At 41.8% G+C, this 17740-nt stretch overlaps 1 protein-coding gene across 1 annotated transcript in view; it reads right to left on the bottom strand.

Annotated features, from left to right (window-relative positions):
* trim44 (tripartite motif containing 44) overlaps positions 1-12419 on the bottom strand; it is a 45618-nt gene extending 33199 nt beyond the window's left edge. Inside the window, exons 1-3 of the mRNA XM_035156374.2 lie at positions 12088-12419; positions 10433-11046; positions 8600-8677 (exon numbers count right to left, since the gene is read on the bottom strand). Of these exons, the coding sequence (XP_035012265.1) occupies positions 8600-8677; positions 10433-11029 (675 nt within the window). The 5' untranslated portion in view covers positions 11030-11046; positions 12088-12419. The remainder of the gene's footprint in view (positions 1-8599; positions 8678-10432; positions 11047-12087) is intronic.
* Between the last annotated feature and the right edge of the window lie 5321 nt (positions 12420-17740).

The following is a 17740-nucleotide window of genomic DNA, read 5'->3' as shown; positions in this document are numbered from 1 at the left end:
AAGGATGAAAGGGGTGAATTTATGTAGAGAAAAGGAAAGAGATAGTCGGCTGATATGCAAATTAATCTGAATGACAGATATGAAACTCAAAAAAAAGCAAATAAAAATGGCTATGACGAAAAAGATATGTTTATAAATAGGCAGACAGCAGCTTCTCTCTTTTACTGACATGTGAATTTTATTTTAAGAAACTCACTGGCCTCTGTCATGCAAAAGCTAATTGATAGCTTGAGGCCTACTGCCTGAATGTACACTCCATGCATCCCATCTGTAGATAGAGACCTCAGAGGCTCCTTCTACCACAGCAAGCCATCTGTTTGGCTTTCAAGGTAACTGAACTGTTCACTGGGATACACGATGAGGTTCTCTTTAGACATGACTCATTAGGCTAAAACACCTCAATAAACAGATGCCTCCCTGCAATGCTCCCCACCAAGATGTCTCCACCTCCAACTCAGATGCTGTCATGGGGTAAAACGGCACAAACTCCCATGATTTCTGCTCCTGAATATGTTATTATCACTTCAATCTATGAACATCAGCTGCTCGCACTCTTCCCTTCAGCAGAACTTCTCTCTTTTCCTTTCCATCCATTTGATGTAATTTCCCCTCAGCCTCTCTGTCTCTCTCGCAAAGCAAGGAATCATCTGTCTTCACTGAAGTTGGCAGAGCCAAGGACCCAAGGGGCCCAAAGTTTTATTGTGTATTTGCCATTTCTGCACAAGCAATCAGATTCTCCAAATTGCCCATTACACCAAGTCCAAGAAGTAACAGATTTTATTTACTTTGAGCAGAGAAAAACATGCACATTTTTAAATTCTGAATCAGACACAGATAGTTAACATCTACTTGGGAAGCGAAGAGTCATTTTCTATTTTTGCCTCAGCAAAACCAACCATGAATCAATGTCTTACACGTGACGAAAAATAGGCCACAACTGGGATGAATTACCATCAAGTTCCATCTCGGTGAAAGAATGAAGCAGCACAGTTTCCGAAGCCATATTTCCAAGCCTCTGGAATGAAGTTCTTCTCCTTTCATATAGAATAATAAAAGGAAGAGCTCAAATATAATAAATCCATACTGAATTAGGACACAGGCTGATTAAATCTTCTGTAAGACTAATTATAAATTGAGCAGGAAGTACTTACAAAATAGATTAAAATATGAGAAGACATTTACTACTTCATCTTGTGCTGTCACTAGAATTGAATGCTTAAGCTGTTGCTCATGTTTTGATTTCTCTGGCATCGAGCTCTGAGCTAAATCTGACTGAGGTGTCATGAATGCCAGGAAATATCAACAATTCAATATAATAAATCTAAATAATCCTGTCAAATTATCATTTCTAAAAGCTTTGATCTACTTTGGGTGTACATTTATTATCAGTTTGCCAATTTCACTATTTTATTGTATTTTTATGGAATCTCTCAATGATAACTAGGAATTAATTCAGCAGTAGCAGTAATCACTTCATTAGTTCCATGTCAGGCGTAGCTTTAGCATTTAGCAGGATGATCTATCGAAGACTTCACACCCGACCATGTAACTTCTGACGTGGCTTAAGAAGTGGCGTAAAAACTACGTAATCCTGCTTTTACAAATAAAGAACTCATGATTCATTTCTAATGTAATCTAAGCACAACCAAGTATGCTAATGTTAGCAAAAGTCACATATAGACACACATATATTGGTGCACTTAGCTGTGACACAACTCTGGGGCCGCATCCTTCAGAGGCTGCGTCGATAAACTGATTGCGTCACAGCAGCTCAACTTGTAGAGATGTTTAAGTAGCCAAGTGATTGGTCAATGGTTTAGCACATGTTGTGTGTGGCTAATCGTTTACATCAAACAACATATCATTTGTAGCACACAACACAATATGTGTCTGCTTGGTAATAACACAAAAATATGGTCAGCTAAAACCCATTTGTATGAAGAGTTTGTCCCATATCGAAGGCTCCTTCAAACGCTTCCTTGATTCGATTTCTGTGCATCGAAGGATCCAAAGGGCGGTGGGGGGGGGGTCATTGTCAGGCCAACCTATCCCAGTGTTCATTGGGCACAGGTAGTGAACCTAACAAGCTTGTAATGCAGGTGGCTTAGCTGCAATAAGCTCAGCCACTCAAAGATATGCAATGGTAAAAGTGGGACAAGCTGGAAACGCAAATAAAAAATCCTCCAAAGACCAGACCTCCTCATTTCAGCTCAGCCTCCGTGACTACTCAGTACTAGTACTTATGTATTGGTTGAGTAAAAGTTAAATAGGCTACCTTAGTATGTGAATGTCTCCACTATCATTGTATTTATGTGACATAATTTTTAATAAATTAAAAAAGAAGATTTTGAGCTTCATAATCAAAGCAGTTAGCATAAAGCCCAAAGACCAATGCTAACTGAGAGAAAACATGAATAGAGACGAGAGAATCACAACATATAACTTATCAACATAAGCATCTTATATATAATCTGTTAGACATTTTTAATCCAACACATATCATCACTATATCTCCCGATATCCAGGAGCTCAGCAGAGCCCCCCTGCCATCTCGAGTCCCCATGGCCTCAGTGGCAGATGGGAGCCGTGATCCTGGATCAGTGCTCTTTGTGTTTGCTGAGCAGGAGCCCTCTGCCCTTGGACCTTTCACTGAGTTTCTCTGAGAATTTGTCCCGCTAGCGAGGAAGGGGCATTCATGCGTGCTAATCTTCATTTGCATTGCTGCAAGCTGAGGCCACAGAACGAGGCCTTGGGAGAGACAGCAGCACACTGCAGGGCAGAGCCAGAGTAAAGACGAGGGATGAGAAAGTACGCGCAGAGGTAGGACAGCAGATCAAGAATGCTAATTACTTCTCAAAGCAAACATTGACTGTTCAGAAAGCAAATTACAAAAGCCAAATTCTGTTTCTGTCATATTTCTAACATGCTTTATATTAATAGACCACTATAAAACCGTTCTCAACTGAAATTCCATAAATATACAAGCAAATAAAGTAAAAAATATTACAGATCTCATACATGTAATGTATTCTGCAGTCATGTCAAAGCAAAATAGTCGTTTTAACAAGTAACTAGCAACTTGAACCTTGATTTCATGACTTTATGTACATTATATTGGAGCTGTGAAATGGGGGTGCTGAGAGAAAGGAGAACAAAACTGAAAAGCTTCAGGATCTCTGGCTTACTAAAAACAGAAAACCTCTAATGCACTGCACCAACACTTCATATGATTAGAGTATATCGAGACACGCAAATAGAATAGACTTCACACACTTGTGTACTTTTGTGACTGGCTACAAAAAGCGGTTGCGTTTCTCATTGGTGCTGATGGAAGAAACAGCAGAACCAAAACCCTTTGGGAATAAGAACAGATTATTGTATTACTTTGGTGAGACAGCAGCGCACACCAAAATGAGAGAAAGTATAAAGCTAAAAAAAAAGCTACAAAATAATGTCAGTAGGAGGCTCAGTTTTTAATCTCAACCTTTAAAGAGAAACACACACTTCAGTGGGCCAATCATCACAAATGCTTTTTGTGGAGAAAAGCATCTAAACATTCTGCTCAACTCTCAAATGTATCATTTGAAATTACAAGAGAATATAATGTGCCATTGACACGATGATGCGTTTAGCTTGAAATTGACTATTCTCATTTTGAGCATTTTACCAGCACTTTTCCATAAGTGGGCTCAGACTTATGACACCACTTCATATATAGTTTTATATCAAATTTTTGGAGACAAGAAAAATGTTTTATCCGATGCTGATGCCTCTGGAGGGGAGAGTGCTTAACTTTCTTTGAAGGTTCTCACTGTCGGTCCTGCTGCTCATTCAGAGGTTTGTTTTGTGTGATGCTCTAAAAAAAAAGGGCTAGAAAGCATTAATAGAAAATTAGGAGTAAACGGATTTGAACTGTCCTTGCCCTTGGCAATAGTGGCCCTGTTCCAAGTTATCACTACTCTGTGTCTCTCTCTCTCACGCTTTTTTTATCTCCCCCAGAAATGAGATTCTCCAATTTGGCCTCTCACACAACACAGGAACAGATAGAAAATTAATCTTAACAACACCAGGTCTTCAGAAGTCATATGAAGTAATATAAAGAGAGGGTTTGAAAAAAGAAGGAAAATGAGACAGAGGGCCTTGGGTGTTATAATAGTCGAGTTTCCATATCCAGCACCTTATTATTGGTTTTGAGTGTGACAGTGTAGCAATGTCAGCCAAGCAACTTTCTGGGTAATGATAGCGAGTAATTCAATTAAAATGCTGTGCGCAGAGATAGGAAAGGAACGGCAGCCGTAAAGAGCAATGAGAGAGTGGGGGTAGAGAGAAGAAGGGGAGGAGGAGGAGGAGGAGGAGGAGGAGGAGGAGGAGGAGGAGGAGGAGGAGGAGGAGGAGAAGAATGTGGTAGAGGAAGACAAGAAAAAAGGGAGGATGAACAAAGCAAACAGCAGCAGCCAAGTCCCTTCATACCTCAGCTGCCTGTTCCTCAGCTTTGGCTGGCTATAAGACAGCTTTTAATGTGTCTGCTGCTCTTGTAGATTTTATGAGGCGGGGAGAATGGATGTAGCCACTGCACACACACGCTCACACAGTTGTGACTGGGTTAATGTTGCCATGCTGCTTCCAGATATCAGACCATTCTCTCTGAGCAGGGTGTGCCCCAGATGATACCCTACACACGGCAGACAGTGAGTAAATAAAACATGAGCGTGGGGGGTAAATGTGCCGACTACCTGCTGCCCTGCTTCACGTATCACTTCCACCTCTCTGATGATAAGTAGCGCTCGCTGGCTGTTTGACTGACAGACAGCCATTAGACCCCTCGTGTTACGCTACGCCTCCAGGTCCACCATTAATATGTATGCAGCTTCATCGCTGGGTGTGTTTTTGCATTATATTCCATTCCCCTATGGAGAAATGAGCTTTGAGAGATTAAAATCCCCCTCACCTGCAGCAAAGTACATAATTAAACAAACTGGATTTGATAAGCAAACAGCAGCAAAGGGTTAAATCTGTCCATCTACCTCTGCCCTCCTATACAGACGGACGCTCACAGCCCTTCTCGCAAGACCTGCAGGACGTCAGTACCATGCAGTTTAAACACTTCCAACCTCCTATCTCCTTCTCTTTTAGCCTCTGTCTCTGTCTCACAAACACACACACCCTTACACTCACACCTGTCCTCACCGGGAGCAGTCACTCTGATTGTTGCCTGTCATGCATAATAAGAAACGCTGACATTTCAGAGTGCAGACAGGACACGCCAACAAATCCACATAATGTTCTCTCACACAGTGCCCTGTGACTGAGCAGGTAAGTGGTTTTTGCCAAACACTCTGCACCTCTAGCGAGGAGCCGCACAGAAAACTAAATGTCCAGGGAGTCCTTGGGGCAGCATTGATATTTCTGTACGACTATAGACATTATATCCAATCAAATTAACCTTCCACATAATCCCGCTGTGCTTCGGTCACATCTCTGCACGTAGCGGGGCGCCGCTCCTGAATGCCACTGCTCTCTGATGATGGGCTTAAACATAGTTATGCGGTAGGAGCAGAGCATAAGGTGGAACAGAGTGCTGCAGGTGTAGCTGAGAGAGCAGGTGCAGCAGCTATCAACTGTAAATAGCGGAGCCCTGTATGTCCCTGATCCTGCTCGTAATCAGGTTTTATTTTCAGAGGCACGACATGCCCCCGTTAAGGCATCTGTAATGGAAATACTGGGTCTGCTTTCAAGGTTGACTTGCCATGAAAATTCAGTTTGAGAAGCGTCTGTTTTGTTTGATGACTGTGGTGACTGTGTGTGAAATGCACCATGCACCCGGCTTTTTCCGACGCAGACCTTGTGGAGCTTACACTAAAGGGTTGAGATAAGGTTAACAATGTTATTTCTTTTTATTATTTCAGACTCTGACCCTTGTTTCATGACTTTGTTTCATATGACTGACTGAGACAAGCTGTGCGACACAAACTAATCCATGTCACCTCCCTATATTTCCTCAGTTACCATCAGACGCTCCTGCACAACTGCCATCAGTGTGAAATGGACGTCGGCCTTGCGGGCATTAAAAAGCTAAATATCTGCGGATGCTGATACTGATACAAAGTCCGATACAAAAAAATGGCAATGAGTCCTAGGTGTCGTTATTAAACCCTTATGCCCGAGAAATGTAATTGAGGCTTGATATTTTAAAGTTTAAGATAGTTTCACCATAAACGTTACTACAAATAACTATAAAATTAAAAGAAAACACAAATACAAGTCTGTGAAAAACATCAGTCAACCAAATGAAACCGTTTGGGCTCTACCTGTAATAAATACTAAGCTTTACTGCCGTATTGGGTACATTATATTAAAAGGTTCTTTTAATATTTTTTTACACCTCATTTATTTATATGGAGGAGTAAAAAAATATCACAAAGCCTTTACAATTTAACAGTGTGTAATACACCGTATCCACCTTGAGTGAATACAAGGATTTTTATCCACCTACCAAGTAGAAAACAGCTAGAGGGTATTTCAGTATTCAACATTCCCTCTGTTCCTATTTTATACATGACAAAGCCGAAGACGCACTCACTTTCAAAATACAAGTTCTGACTTTGCACGGAAGTGCTGAGTCAAAAAAGTGACGTCAATTGAAGCCTGAAACCGACACGAGTCAGTAATCCCACAATGATGCCATTACTCCGACGCTTCGAGTAGAATGATATCTGCACAAACTCAATAGGCAAGATGTGTTATCTGTGAATGGCGAGGCATGCTAAATATATGGATTGAAATAATTGTCACTCGTGTTTACTACCCGGTGCCTTTATGACATAATCTCTTTTTAATCCCTCTTTATCCCATTCAAGGCTGCTGTGTTTCCACCGCTGCAGTGCTTACTGCTCTACCCACTGAATTAGAAATGAGTAGTGTCTTCTTTTTTTTTTTACTCTGCTATGGTTCCTCAAAGTTAAAAACAAGGTTGAGTAAAACTTTTTTGTTAAAACTCTACTTGAATCCTACAAAAGGTGATGAGATAATCTGATAGACGTAACCTACACTAAAAAATCCTTGTGCAGGTTATTTGAGTCACGCTAAAATAAAAAAGACAAATTCATGGTTTTAGTTCTGGTTGTTATATAGTTTACTTTTATAGTGGAGTCCAACAGTCTGTGATAACTATTCCATTAGTTTGTAAGGTAGTTAATTTTTAGCAATTTATCCATTCGAACGGAAATTTGAATATTTGCAAAAAATGTGCATGAAATTCAAAATAGTATTTGTTAAGTTCCCTTTTTCCTTTGCAGCATTTACTCAAGGTCTCATGGATTAGTACTTGGAAGGGTATATCGTCAAGTTCAACAAAATTATGGTCCGAAAAACACATTTTCCAAGATATCTCCATTAATAATGGGGCTAGTAAGAAAATCGAAAGCTTAAATTGAGCAGAAAATGATCCCCCATCATTATATATCATAAGTGATGGAGGAGTCAAAAATAAATCAGAAAATGACATCATGCAAAATTGAAAAATAAAAATGTCTTCATCCTATAGGACTATAGACACGACCTAAAGCTTATATACATAGAATTTTTTTTTATTTCATTTATTTCATTAAATGCCCCCATAAATGTTAAATAGGGTTTTGGTCAGGTAACCAAAATCCATGACATTCAGGACTCCTCTGTCTTCTGGTGTTTGAGTTGAGTTTGGGGTCATTATCCTACTGATGTATGAATCCTTTTTTGTGGTTAGTGTGTAGTCAGTTCAGAGCAGGTGTCCAAGTCCAGAGTTGACAGAACACCCAGAGGCTTGAATATTCCCTCCAGCATATTTCACAGTCGGTTTGTTACACCTCAGTATCCTCTTCTCTTCTGTTGGTCTCCTTACATACATCCCTACTGTTACTGCCATAAACCTCAGACTCGGATTCATCACTGTGAAATGCTGGTATTTCTAAGCCAAAGCATTTGGACTTGTTTCCCATGGATTAGAAGCAGCTTCTCGTCCTCTGAGACCATTACAAGACCACCATACTTTTGCTGATTGGAGGCTTACATTCTTTATTTAGCTAATTCTGTACCTGGGATGAAATTGTTTCTCTTTCCCTCATGGAACTCAGATTTTGGATGAATTATTAAAGTAAGAATGACTACTAATGTCGTCTGCTTGTTTATTTTTCGACAGCGTTCACCTTGGAAAAAACCCTGCAAACGAGTCTACAGTGAGAACAACCTTCTGAATTCATGTGATGTACCATTTACAGCCAGACACTGTATGTTTGCTACACTTGTAACATTCAGTCTGTGCGTTTCAGACGAAGCTGAACATCTGGGCGCAGCACTTAGAGGATATCTTTGAAAGTAAATCACGAGCAATTATAATCAAACCACATGGCACAAAACCACATCATGAACCGCGGTGCGATGTGTTCACGCTACGCTGTCCAGCTCTAATTGTTGCAGAGAACTTCTCATTTCGTTTGGTTCGAGTTGGTTGGAGCTCATTACTAAATGAGAGCAGCTTAATGCATCTTGTGGGAGTGGAGTATATGAGTCATGCTAGGATTCGACTTAGCTCCGAGTTGTGTGTGGGGGAGTTTGCACTGACCACAGGGTTGATACACTTGGTGTTGATCTTCTCAGCCATCTGTTGTGTGCAGCCCAGCAGATCATAACCATGCCTGCTCTACAGTCGGAGAAGAAAAAAAACAAACAGTAAACACAACATTGTATTCCACTACATTAGTATGTAAAGCACATCACATAAACAGAGGTTATTTCTGTGTGACAAAAGTAGAATTACGCACCTAGCTAGTTATTAGCTGTTAATCGTTACCTCCAACAAGGAGGGTATATTTACACCCCTGTCCTTTTGTGTGTTGGTTGGTTTGTATGTTTGTTTGTCAGCATGATAACACAAAAACAACCAAACAAAACTTGCTGGAATGAAGATGTAGGCGTCACGGAAGAATACATTCAATTTTGGTGCAGATCTGGATCAGGGGGGTGGATCATGGATTTTTTTTTTCACTTTCTTTAACCCTGAGTTAGGACATTTCTCGACATTTTCCCAGGGAATAATTCATGGATACAGATGAATGAAATCTGACATATTTAGGGGACTGACATGAGTGTGTGAGATTTGGTGCAGCTTGATTGAATGTAAGGGGACTGTGGGGCCTTGTATGCGCTCTACTGAGTTTAGTTAAGTGCATCAAATGATCTTATGCTTTGCTAAAAGCTTTATCCAGTATGTCTGGATAATGGTAAAAAATACATTAATACTATAAATCCCATATCTCACTTTTGATGGTGTGATAATATATTTGGGATGATGTGTGTCCTTCAGGCAATGTTGATGTTGATGTTCACTATTTCCACATGTAAAGGATTTCTTTCACATGAACACATGGACACAGGAAGCGGGATAAAAGCTAAAATAGGTTTAGAGTAAATAATGTGCCCTTGGGCTGTGTATGTGTGCGTGTGTGAGAGAGAGAGCGAGGGAGAGACCCCCTTTTGTCTCTCATTAATCCATATGTGGTCGTGATGCAAGAGTAAACTGGTGAATTGTTCTGCTCTACTTTTGTTTTCTAGATGTACAGCCAGTGAAAGTACCATGACTGTTGTTATCGATGTAGCTAAATGCATCGGCCTTGCGTGATTATTCTCAAACGAGGCTCTCACTGAGATTTATTTGTTGAAAACAAACAAAACCCTTGACGGTTCAAAAATATTAATCCAAAACTAAGTCCTGGTTTCTGATACTATCGCAGCCTTGTTAATTGGTTCTCTGTGCAATAACACGGTCTGAGTGTGTTCAGCGAGCTGATAACATCTGACTCCAAATGCTACTATACTCATCAAAAAACACAATGCGGCACTGAGCCCACAGTGATGATGTGATGAGGACGGAGTCATTCTCGAAATCCAGCACATTAGCCCAGCTTACTGGAACAACTGCAATGCGAACGACTGGTGACTCACTGGACCCCTTTTGTACGCCTGAGGCAAAGAGGACATCTGGGAAATGGAGGAGTGAAGCCACAGTTGGTGCCGAGCCAAACGGACATTGGGGCATATTCATGATGTTTCATTTCCATTTCACAATTTTCACAGAAATGATTTACGCAGCCGTATAATTGACTGGACTTATGACTGATGTCATGAGGGCGATCATGAGACATTGTTAGGTTTGAAATATTACCAAGAGCTCTAACAGAGCCCTGGTGAGTTGACTTAAAGAACACAGGGCCTACAGCTATTGGCATACTACTTAATATTGAATTAGAAATGCAAACCAGACGATGCTCTGAATACATTATGTCACACAGAACGCAGCTGCAGATGTTGTAACGCGTGCCATAGTGGCTAACTGTAGATGGTATAGAGTAAATCACATAAGGACATAAAGCTGTCATGTTCTAAGTGTGTGACTCACCTTCTGCCACAAATAGGCCTCATGCAGGGTAATGATCTCATGATCCTTGTGCTCGCCCTGCACCGCACACAACACACAGATGATCTTCTCATCTGCTTTACAGTAAAGGGAGCCCTCCTGCCCATGCTCCTTGCAGCGCAGCCTCTCTACCGTCACAGATCTCCTCCTCTTCCCGGCGCCCCCAGCCGCCACGGCCTCCTCCCCTGCCTCTGCACCCTCAGCTCCGACACCCAGCGGCAAATCATCCTGGACTCCCTCTTTTCCCTCAGCATCGCCCCTCTCACCCCCATTAGCCATTGCCACTCCAGACAGTGCCAGCGCCTCATCCTCAGCTTCACCCCCAACTCTGAATTCTCTTTCGGTGCCAAGTCCGTTAACTTGTGGCGCCTCGTGGTTATAAGGCATTAGCGGGTGATGCATCCTGCTGGCGTGTCTCTCGGCGTGGATTGGGCAGAAGGCAAAGCTGCAGGCATGGCAGACTTGTGTGGCCGGCTGGGCCTCGTCGGGCTCGCACACGTCACATGACCCGTCCATCTGTGGCAGCTCCTCATGTTTCACCCCCGTCGCTCCATCCTGTGGTTCCCCTTTGTCGTCCATGGCTGCCGATGATAAGTCTGGGGATCAGAGGAGTAAATCTTAACAGGAGACACACACAGAGTCGAGGACAGGTTATTAATAGCGCTGACTTTCGGTGAACCGCTCTCATATTTGCACAGGCGAAAGGCCAAGATCCTGAGGTCTAATCCCATCTGATCTAATAGTCCTACAGCTGATGTGTGAAGGGAGCCAAAAACTCACAGGGGACAAGATCCAGTGGAACTTTATCACACAAAATAGTGACTCAAAAAAATCTGCACCACGACGCATTAAGAAGAAGGAAGTGAACTGTCCTTGGGCGCAAACACACCCACTTTGTTTACTGACTCGCGTACAGAAAGTGCTGTGTGTGTAAAGCTGTACCCTCGGCATGACCAATGACACACACACACACACACACACACACACACACACACACAAACACACACGTGCACTCTCTCTCTCACTGCATGTCCTCGGGCCTTGACCTTTTCCTGTCTTCTCCAATGTCCACCTCCTTTATTCAGTCCAGCCTGCCGGAGTGAAGCAGGAAGAATGAACAAGAGGCCATTGGTGCACGTCTGGCACACACACACACAAATCTATTTTTTCCACACTTCCTCTTGCTCCACTGGGTGTTCCTCTCCTGATCTGTGTTTGTGTACTTTTCCCACTGCTGACAAAAACAAATGCTGGAGAGGGAAAAAAAAAGTGCTGTAATACAGAGAAAACTACCCCTTTTCTCCCCTTGTCTCCCCCTTGTCTGACACACCATCTCTCGCGCGCGCGCGCGCGCGCACACACACACACACACACACACGCACGCACGCACACACACGATAAACTTTATTACAGGCTCTAGACCCAATAGCAAGACATACACACCATACACACAGTTTGAAACTCCTCTGCAGTGTGTACTTACTCGTCTCTGTGTGAGACGCACGCACGCACGCACACACACACACACACACACACACACACACACACACACACACACACACACACACACACACACACACACACACACACACACACACACACACACAGTTTGAAACTCCTCTGCAGTGTGTACTTACTCGTCTGTGTGTGTGTGTGTTTTTATTTCTCTCCTGTCTATGGCTTGCTGTGAGCTAACGGAGCTGTTAGCTTGACGGCTAGCTTCCTTAGCACAGCCTGCGCACCATCGATCCTGTTCTCGGGGCTGTCGAACTGACGAACTTTCCCGTCGCAGTAGAAATAAAAACACGACTCCAGCAGCTCCAGGGACTCGACGGCGTTTCACTTCCTCATTCGCACCAGAGGCTGTCGGGATATGTTATTGTTTTTTTTTGGTTCTACTTCCTGGTTGTGTGGCGCGTGAGATCGAGAGAGACGCTCAGAGGCTGCAGAGAGAAAAACCTGTTTGAGCAGAGAGTGAGAAACAGGAGGAAGCTGCAAGACACGTTATATAATCATATGATTCAAAAGTCCACGGTCCTCACGGTGTCTCTGGTATGGAGGAAAGAAACAGGACATTTCGAGGATAAAGTCATAATATAACGAGAATATATTCATAGGCTAGTATTACGAGAGTAAAGTCGTAGTTTTATGAGAACAAAAGTCATAATATTACATAATAATGTGATTTAAGTCATAATACTAAAATCAGAAGTCGTGATACAACGACTTACAGGTCCAGTGTGTAAGATTTAGGTGAAAGGGATCTATTGACAGCAATTGAATGTAAACTAATCAATGTTTTTTACTAGTGTGTGATCATCTAAATTGTTCAAATTGTTGTTTTCTTTACCCTCGAATGCTTCCTTTATATTAAAATACTAATTCAAGTGCAGAGAATGTGTGATATAGGAACCTAATGTTAACATTATATTAAAATAAACAGAAATTTCTGGTGTTTAGGGGGGGGGGCCTTTTGGAAGTCAGTTTATTTAGCTTGCTGCTGGCCAGTTAACTTTATGTTGTAGATTTATTTTCTGAAAATTATTTACAAGGTGGATCCAGACGCTAGTGAAACTTTTGGAGTGATGGGAGTTATGTGGTCGCGAGTTGTGGATCTACTGGAGTGCGTTTAGGACATTGAATGATCAACCATAAAGAAAGCAGTTGTAGTTAAAGTCAATTCTTGATGTGATGAAGGGCGGCTACAACCTATGTTTTATTTGACTCTAAAAAGTTTAGGGCCTGATTCATAACACAGTGCTCAGGATCCATACTACATACATAAGTATGAGGGCTGATAGCCTCTGAACAGACATGGAGGTGGGGGGGCTTGAACAGTTTGTTGCATATCATCAGAGTATGAAGGTATAAAATGCAGGTGGTGAAGGAGAAGGTTTGTGTGGCAGCCATTGTGGTCATGTGCTCAATGAGCCTGACAGTACAGTTGTGTTAACTGCAGCAACTTTACTCCTCCTGAAACCTGCTGCCTGCCGCATCCTGTCATCATCCTCACATTTCAACAGCTGCAGTGGTTCAACAACTGACCACAAGCGTCAGTAGCAAACTGCTCATCCCTCTCCTCTGAGCTCCGGGTGTGGAGGGTGTGATGGTGAGACAGCACTGAGGAAAAATAGAGCAGATTTGAGTTGGCTCATACTCTTTTATGATTGATCACAAGGTGATTATGGAAAAGTTATAGCAACACCGCTGGTTTTAATGCGCCTGATAAAGTGGATCTATAGGTGAGGTGCGCTATCAAGTGAATATGAGAGGCATCAATATGCGTATAACGATTCCTCTCACTTTCAATTTCCACAATCTGGCTCGAATTCAGCGCCTCGCCATCTGCGTCGCTAATTTCCCCTGTCTCCGAAAGACTCACACATTCTCTTGTCAACTTTGTTTTTATCGATCCCTACTTGTGCATGGAAAGTGTGTGCGTATGGCCCTTTCAGGCACCGTTTGTCGCACTTGCAATATACGCAGAGACACTTTTCTGTGATTCAAGTGATCAATGTAAAAGTTGTATCGACAATAACGGTGCTTTCTGGAGCTGGGGAATGAGACGAATCCCCCTGTGGTTTCCTTGGGGGATAAGACAATGTGAGCGAAAGCAATATATGCCAATATCACAAAATGCAGCCCCTATTTTCCCAGTGAGCGTTTCAACAGTCTTACAATGACTGCATGGTATTGAAAGAAAAAGACACAGCTAAAGTGAGTGACAGCTACGAGACCAAACTCTCGATGTGTTTATTATGTGAATACAGGAAAAGGTTCAGCTGGAAGAGTACACGCTTTGTGCATTTTAACACCGGTGGTGGTGGTGGGTTATAATTATAATATCTGCTTTCCCCTTCTGTTCACATCCTTACCCTCCGCAAACCAGCACTGAGAGACAATGGAGCAGGATTAGAGGTCTGGAGAGAGAGAGGCAGAGATGAGGACAAACAAGCTGTTCTCTGTAGAGAGATCTAAAGAGGCTATTGAGCCGGGCTTCACACAGACATTATTTGGCAAAAAGAATTGTTGACTGTTACTCTGATTTGAATGGCACACCATAAATAACCATAAACCTCATTCCCAGTTTGCCTCCAGCATCCACTTTACGTGGATGATGATGCGGTCTTTGCCAAATTTTTTGTCGAGTTGTTTTGAAGTGGATTACACTGACACAGAATTTAATCAAAGACCATAAACAGAGATGACTCGACTTGCAAAACGAAATTTGCGCTGGCACGAGACCTGCTTGTGCCACGCTAATGTGACGACTCAAACTGAAACGGTTACCAGAGGGCATTCAATGGTAAGAGACATATTCTTATGATTAGAGTTGTCGTTGGGACTGACAGCATAAATGGTTACGCCACACACATCCTGAAATATTATTTTGGTGCTATTGAACCACATTTCATGGCCAGTGTGAAGTTAAATTGTCAACTGACTTTGTTTTAAAATGTTTCACTGCATTCAGCTTTGTTAAACAGCAAGAGGCAGCCTCCTGCACCCTGCAAAAATAAACTGTAAACGATTAAAAGGCTCATTGACTTGCCATTCGTTAGAGTAAGAACTCAATATGAATACAATATATGGCTACTGATAGGAACTCAGATTTATTCTTTCTCTACCCGGGGAGAAACAAAATGTTACAAGCAATAGGAGCTAAATTTGTTTTTCTGCAGCTCAGAAAGAGCCTCTGCATGGAAGCTGGCAACACAAAAAAACAACCCATCTAGCTCTTGGAAAAATCTGCCAAGAATGAAGCTCTGGCAGACAAGCACAGCAGACAGAAAACACTTACCTAATGCCTCAGCTTTAACATTATTTTACTGGCATGAGGTTAGTCGCTGGTCTGGAGACAAAATGTCCTTCAGTGCAGCACTGACCTGAGAACTTGGAGTGAGTTTATATCTCTTTCTGTTTAAATGATATTCTGTCTTCCAGCTCTTTATTTGCCCTCCTGCTCATTCTCTGACTTTAACTCCACTCTCTCTCTCTCACTAACTTGTCATAGCTGTGCAACAAAAAACAGAATCAATATGCTGTTATACAAGGCTGTTTGTGGATTCCTGGAACCCATCTTGTGAAGCAGGACAGCGAAGCCTTGCGGAATTAAACCTTAACCCCTTCAAACCTGACATTGAATGTGGACCAAAATAGAGAGACGCACTTAGGTTTGCAGTTGTCCATCAAGTATGTCAACGTGTGAGATTGGCCCTTGGTGCTTCACAGTAATATTTGTGTGTTTGTTGTGCAATTTCAGATTGATCAGAGGAAGTGAAGAAGCAGTAAAGACGGAGATGTAGGTGAGGGAAGTAGAAAAAACATGCTGCTTTTGCTCTTCTTTATGGAGAAGCATTAAAAAAAACAGATAAAAAAATGTCCCCAAAAATACCAATATATCCTCAATGCACATTCAGTCTGCGAATAAGGGCCAAGAAGTTTTCTCACCTGTGTTAATTTGTCAGCAGGACTCATCCAGTACGTCCACCTTAGCAATAATGATACTGTAACTTTGTTTACTTATATGTTTAGTTTTTTTTCTTACATTCTAATAAAATAATTCAGATGACGTGAACAATTTATTCATGAGTGTTTCCACTTAAACTTAACTTGAACCTAAGATGTCTGTCATACTTCTAAAGTCATACATTTCTAAATTCCCACGCTGCAGCGTCTACTTCAACTTGTCTTTTTTCCGCAGCACTCTATTATAGACATGCCCAGAATGCATTGTCATATGTATCACACAAAGCACCAACGCATTACTTTTTAAAGGGAAATCTGCACTCTCTCCTCGAGTGGGAGAAAAACACATTTTGTTTGCTCCCTCATGAAAAGGAAATTACTCAGGTTATTGAGGGAGGGTGGTGGTTGATAAGAATGTTACTATATATAATATTGGTGTATGAATTTCAGTAAAGGTTTTGAAAATGCTAGCTTGTGTTCACCTTTGGGATTAGGACAGATTTCTTTCTTTCAGATAAATTGCCGGTTCTTGCTCCTCGTAGAGTTGCGATTGTGGTTTGGAGTTGAAGTGTTAATGTCGTTAAAGTCCCACATAAGGATGGAATATGTTTTTTGTGTGTGTTTGCACATACATGAGTTAAAATCTGACATTATCAGGGTGCTGCCTCTATTTCTACAAAATGTATGCAGGTTCTACCTCAGACTACATGAGTAGTTGAAGTAAATCTGTAGGTTATCTAAACCAATCTAATGATTTATGACTCTTTGGATTTCTTTGAAACAACTTGGATCATATAGAAAGACCCATTTGGAACAATAAACAAATAGATGTGAAGAGGGGCCGAACACACAAACCAGAGGAAAGCACCATCACCATCTTGGCATATATTCCTTCTCCTCTCCCTATTTGATCCAAGCACTGCTCTTATTAGCCTCTTACAGACACTCTCTGAGCACGGCCACTGTCTCACACCACCACTCGTAGGGCAGCGATGTGCAACCGGCGGTTTGCTGCAGGGCTCATGGTCCACTTCTGCTCAGAGTTGCAGAAATGGGGTGTCAGGGGACCAACGGTAATGACTTTCAGAATCAAACACCCAGCTCAGCTAATATGACAACTTTGAATTCTCACTGCCCACTTCAGAGAACGTGGAAGCAATTAAGCTTCTAGGCTTGTTTTCCTGTAGCAATTTGAAATGTATCATACATCAGTGGTCCATTCAAGTAAATTTATTGGTTACACGTGGGGGGAGAATTTGAGGCCCTGTGGGGGGATTACTTTCTTTAATTTGTGTTGAACATATAGCTTAGCTTGAAAAACCGTTGGGAGGTAGAGCCAGGCAGCGAGGCACTCCTGCACTTTATTATACTCTCCTTCAATCATTCTGATTTATTTACTTCGGTTTTATATTTTTCAAATAGTATACGGTGTCATGTTCAAAAGCAATACTGTGAATGAATAAGTAAATCGTTAACACATACCACATGTTTCCAGACAGAAGAAAGTGAAATTCCCACCTGAATACCAAACATTAAAAAACACAACTTGCACTTTCAGGGCCTCACAATATTCCAAAGAAAAACATTGTTAAAGTAACTCAGATCATACTTTTCATTTCAATTTAGTCACATAAGGTAATTGGCAAAACTGGTTCTGGGCAACAGTACCAACATGCAGTAAACCATCATGTATTTTAGTGTTTTTTTAAATTCACATTCAGTTTCACACAGCGTATTGCATGTGGCCTAATGTCAGCGTCCACCTTTTCCCCAAAGCACTGATCCATTAGACTTCGGCTGACGTCACGTATATGTGCACAT

Source organism: Hippoglossus stenolepis, chromosome 5 (assembly GCF_022539355.2).
Source record: "Hippoglossus stenolepis isolate QCI-W04-F060 chromosome 5, HSTE1.2, whole genome shotgun sequence".
NCBI lineage: Eukaryota > Metazoa > Chordata > Actinopteri > Pleuronectiformes > Pleuronectidae > Hippoglossus > Hippoglossus stenolepis.
The sequence above is the reverse complement of the archived record's forward strand: the minus strand, read 5'-3'. Positions and strand labels throughout refer to the sequence as shown.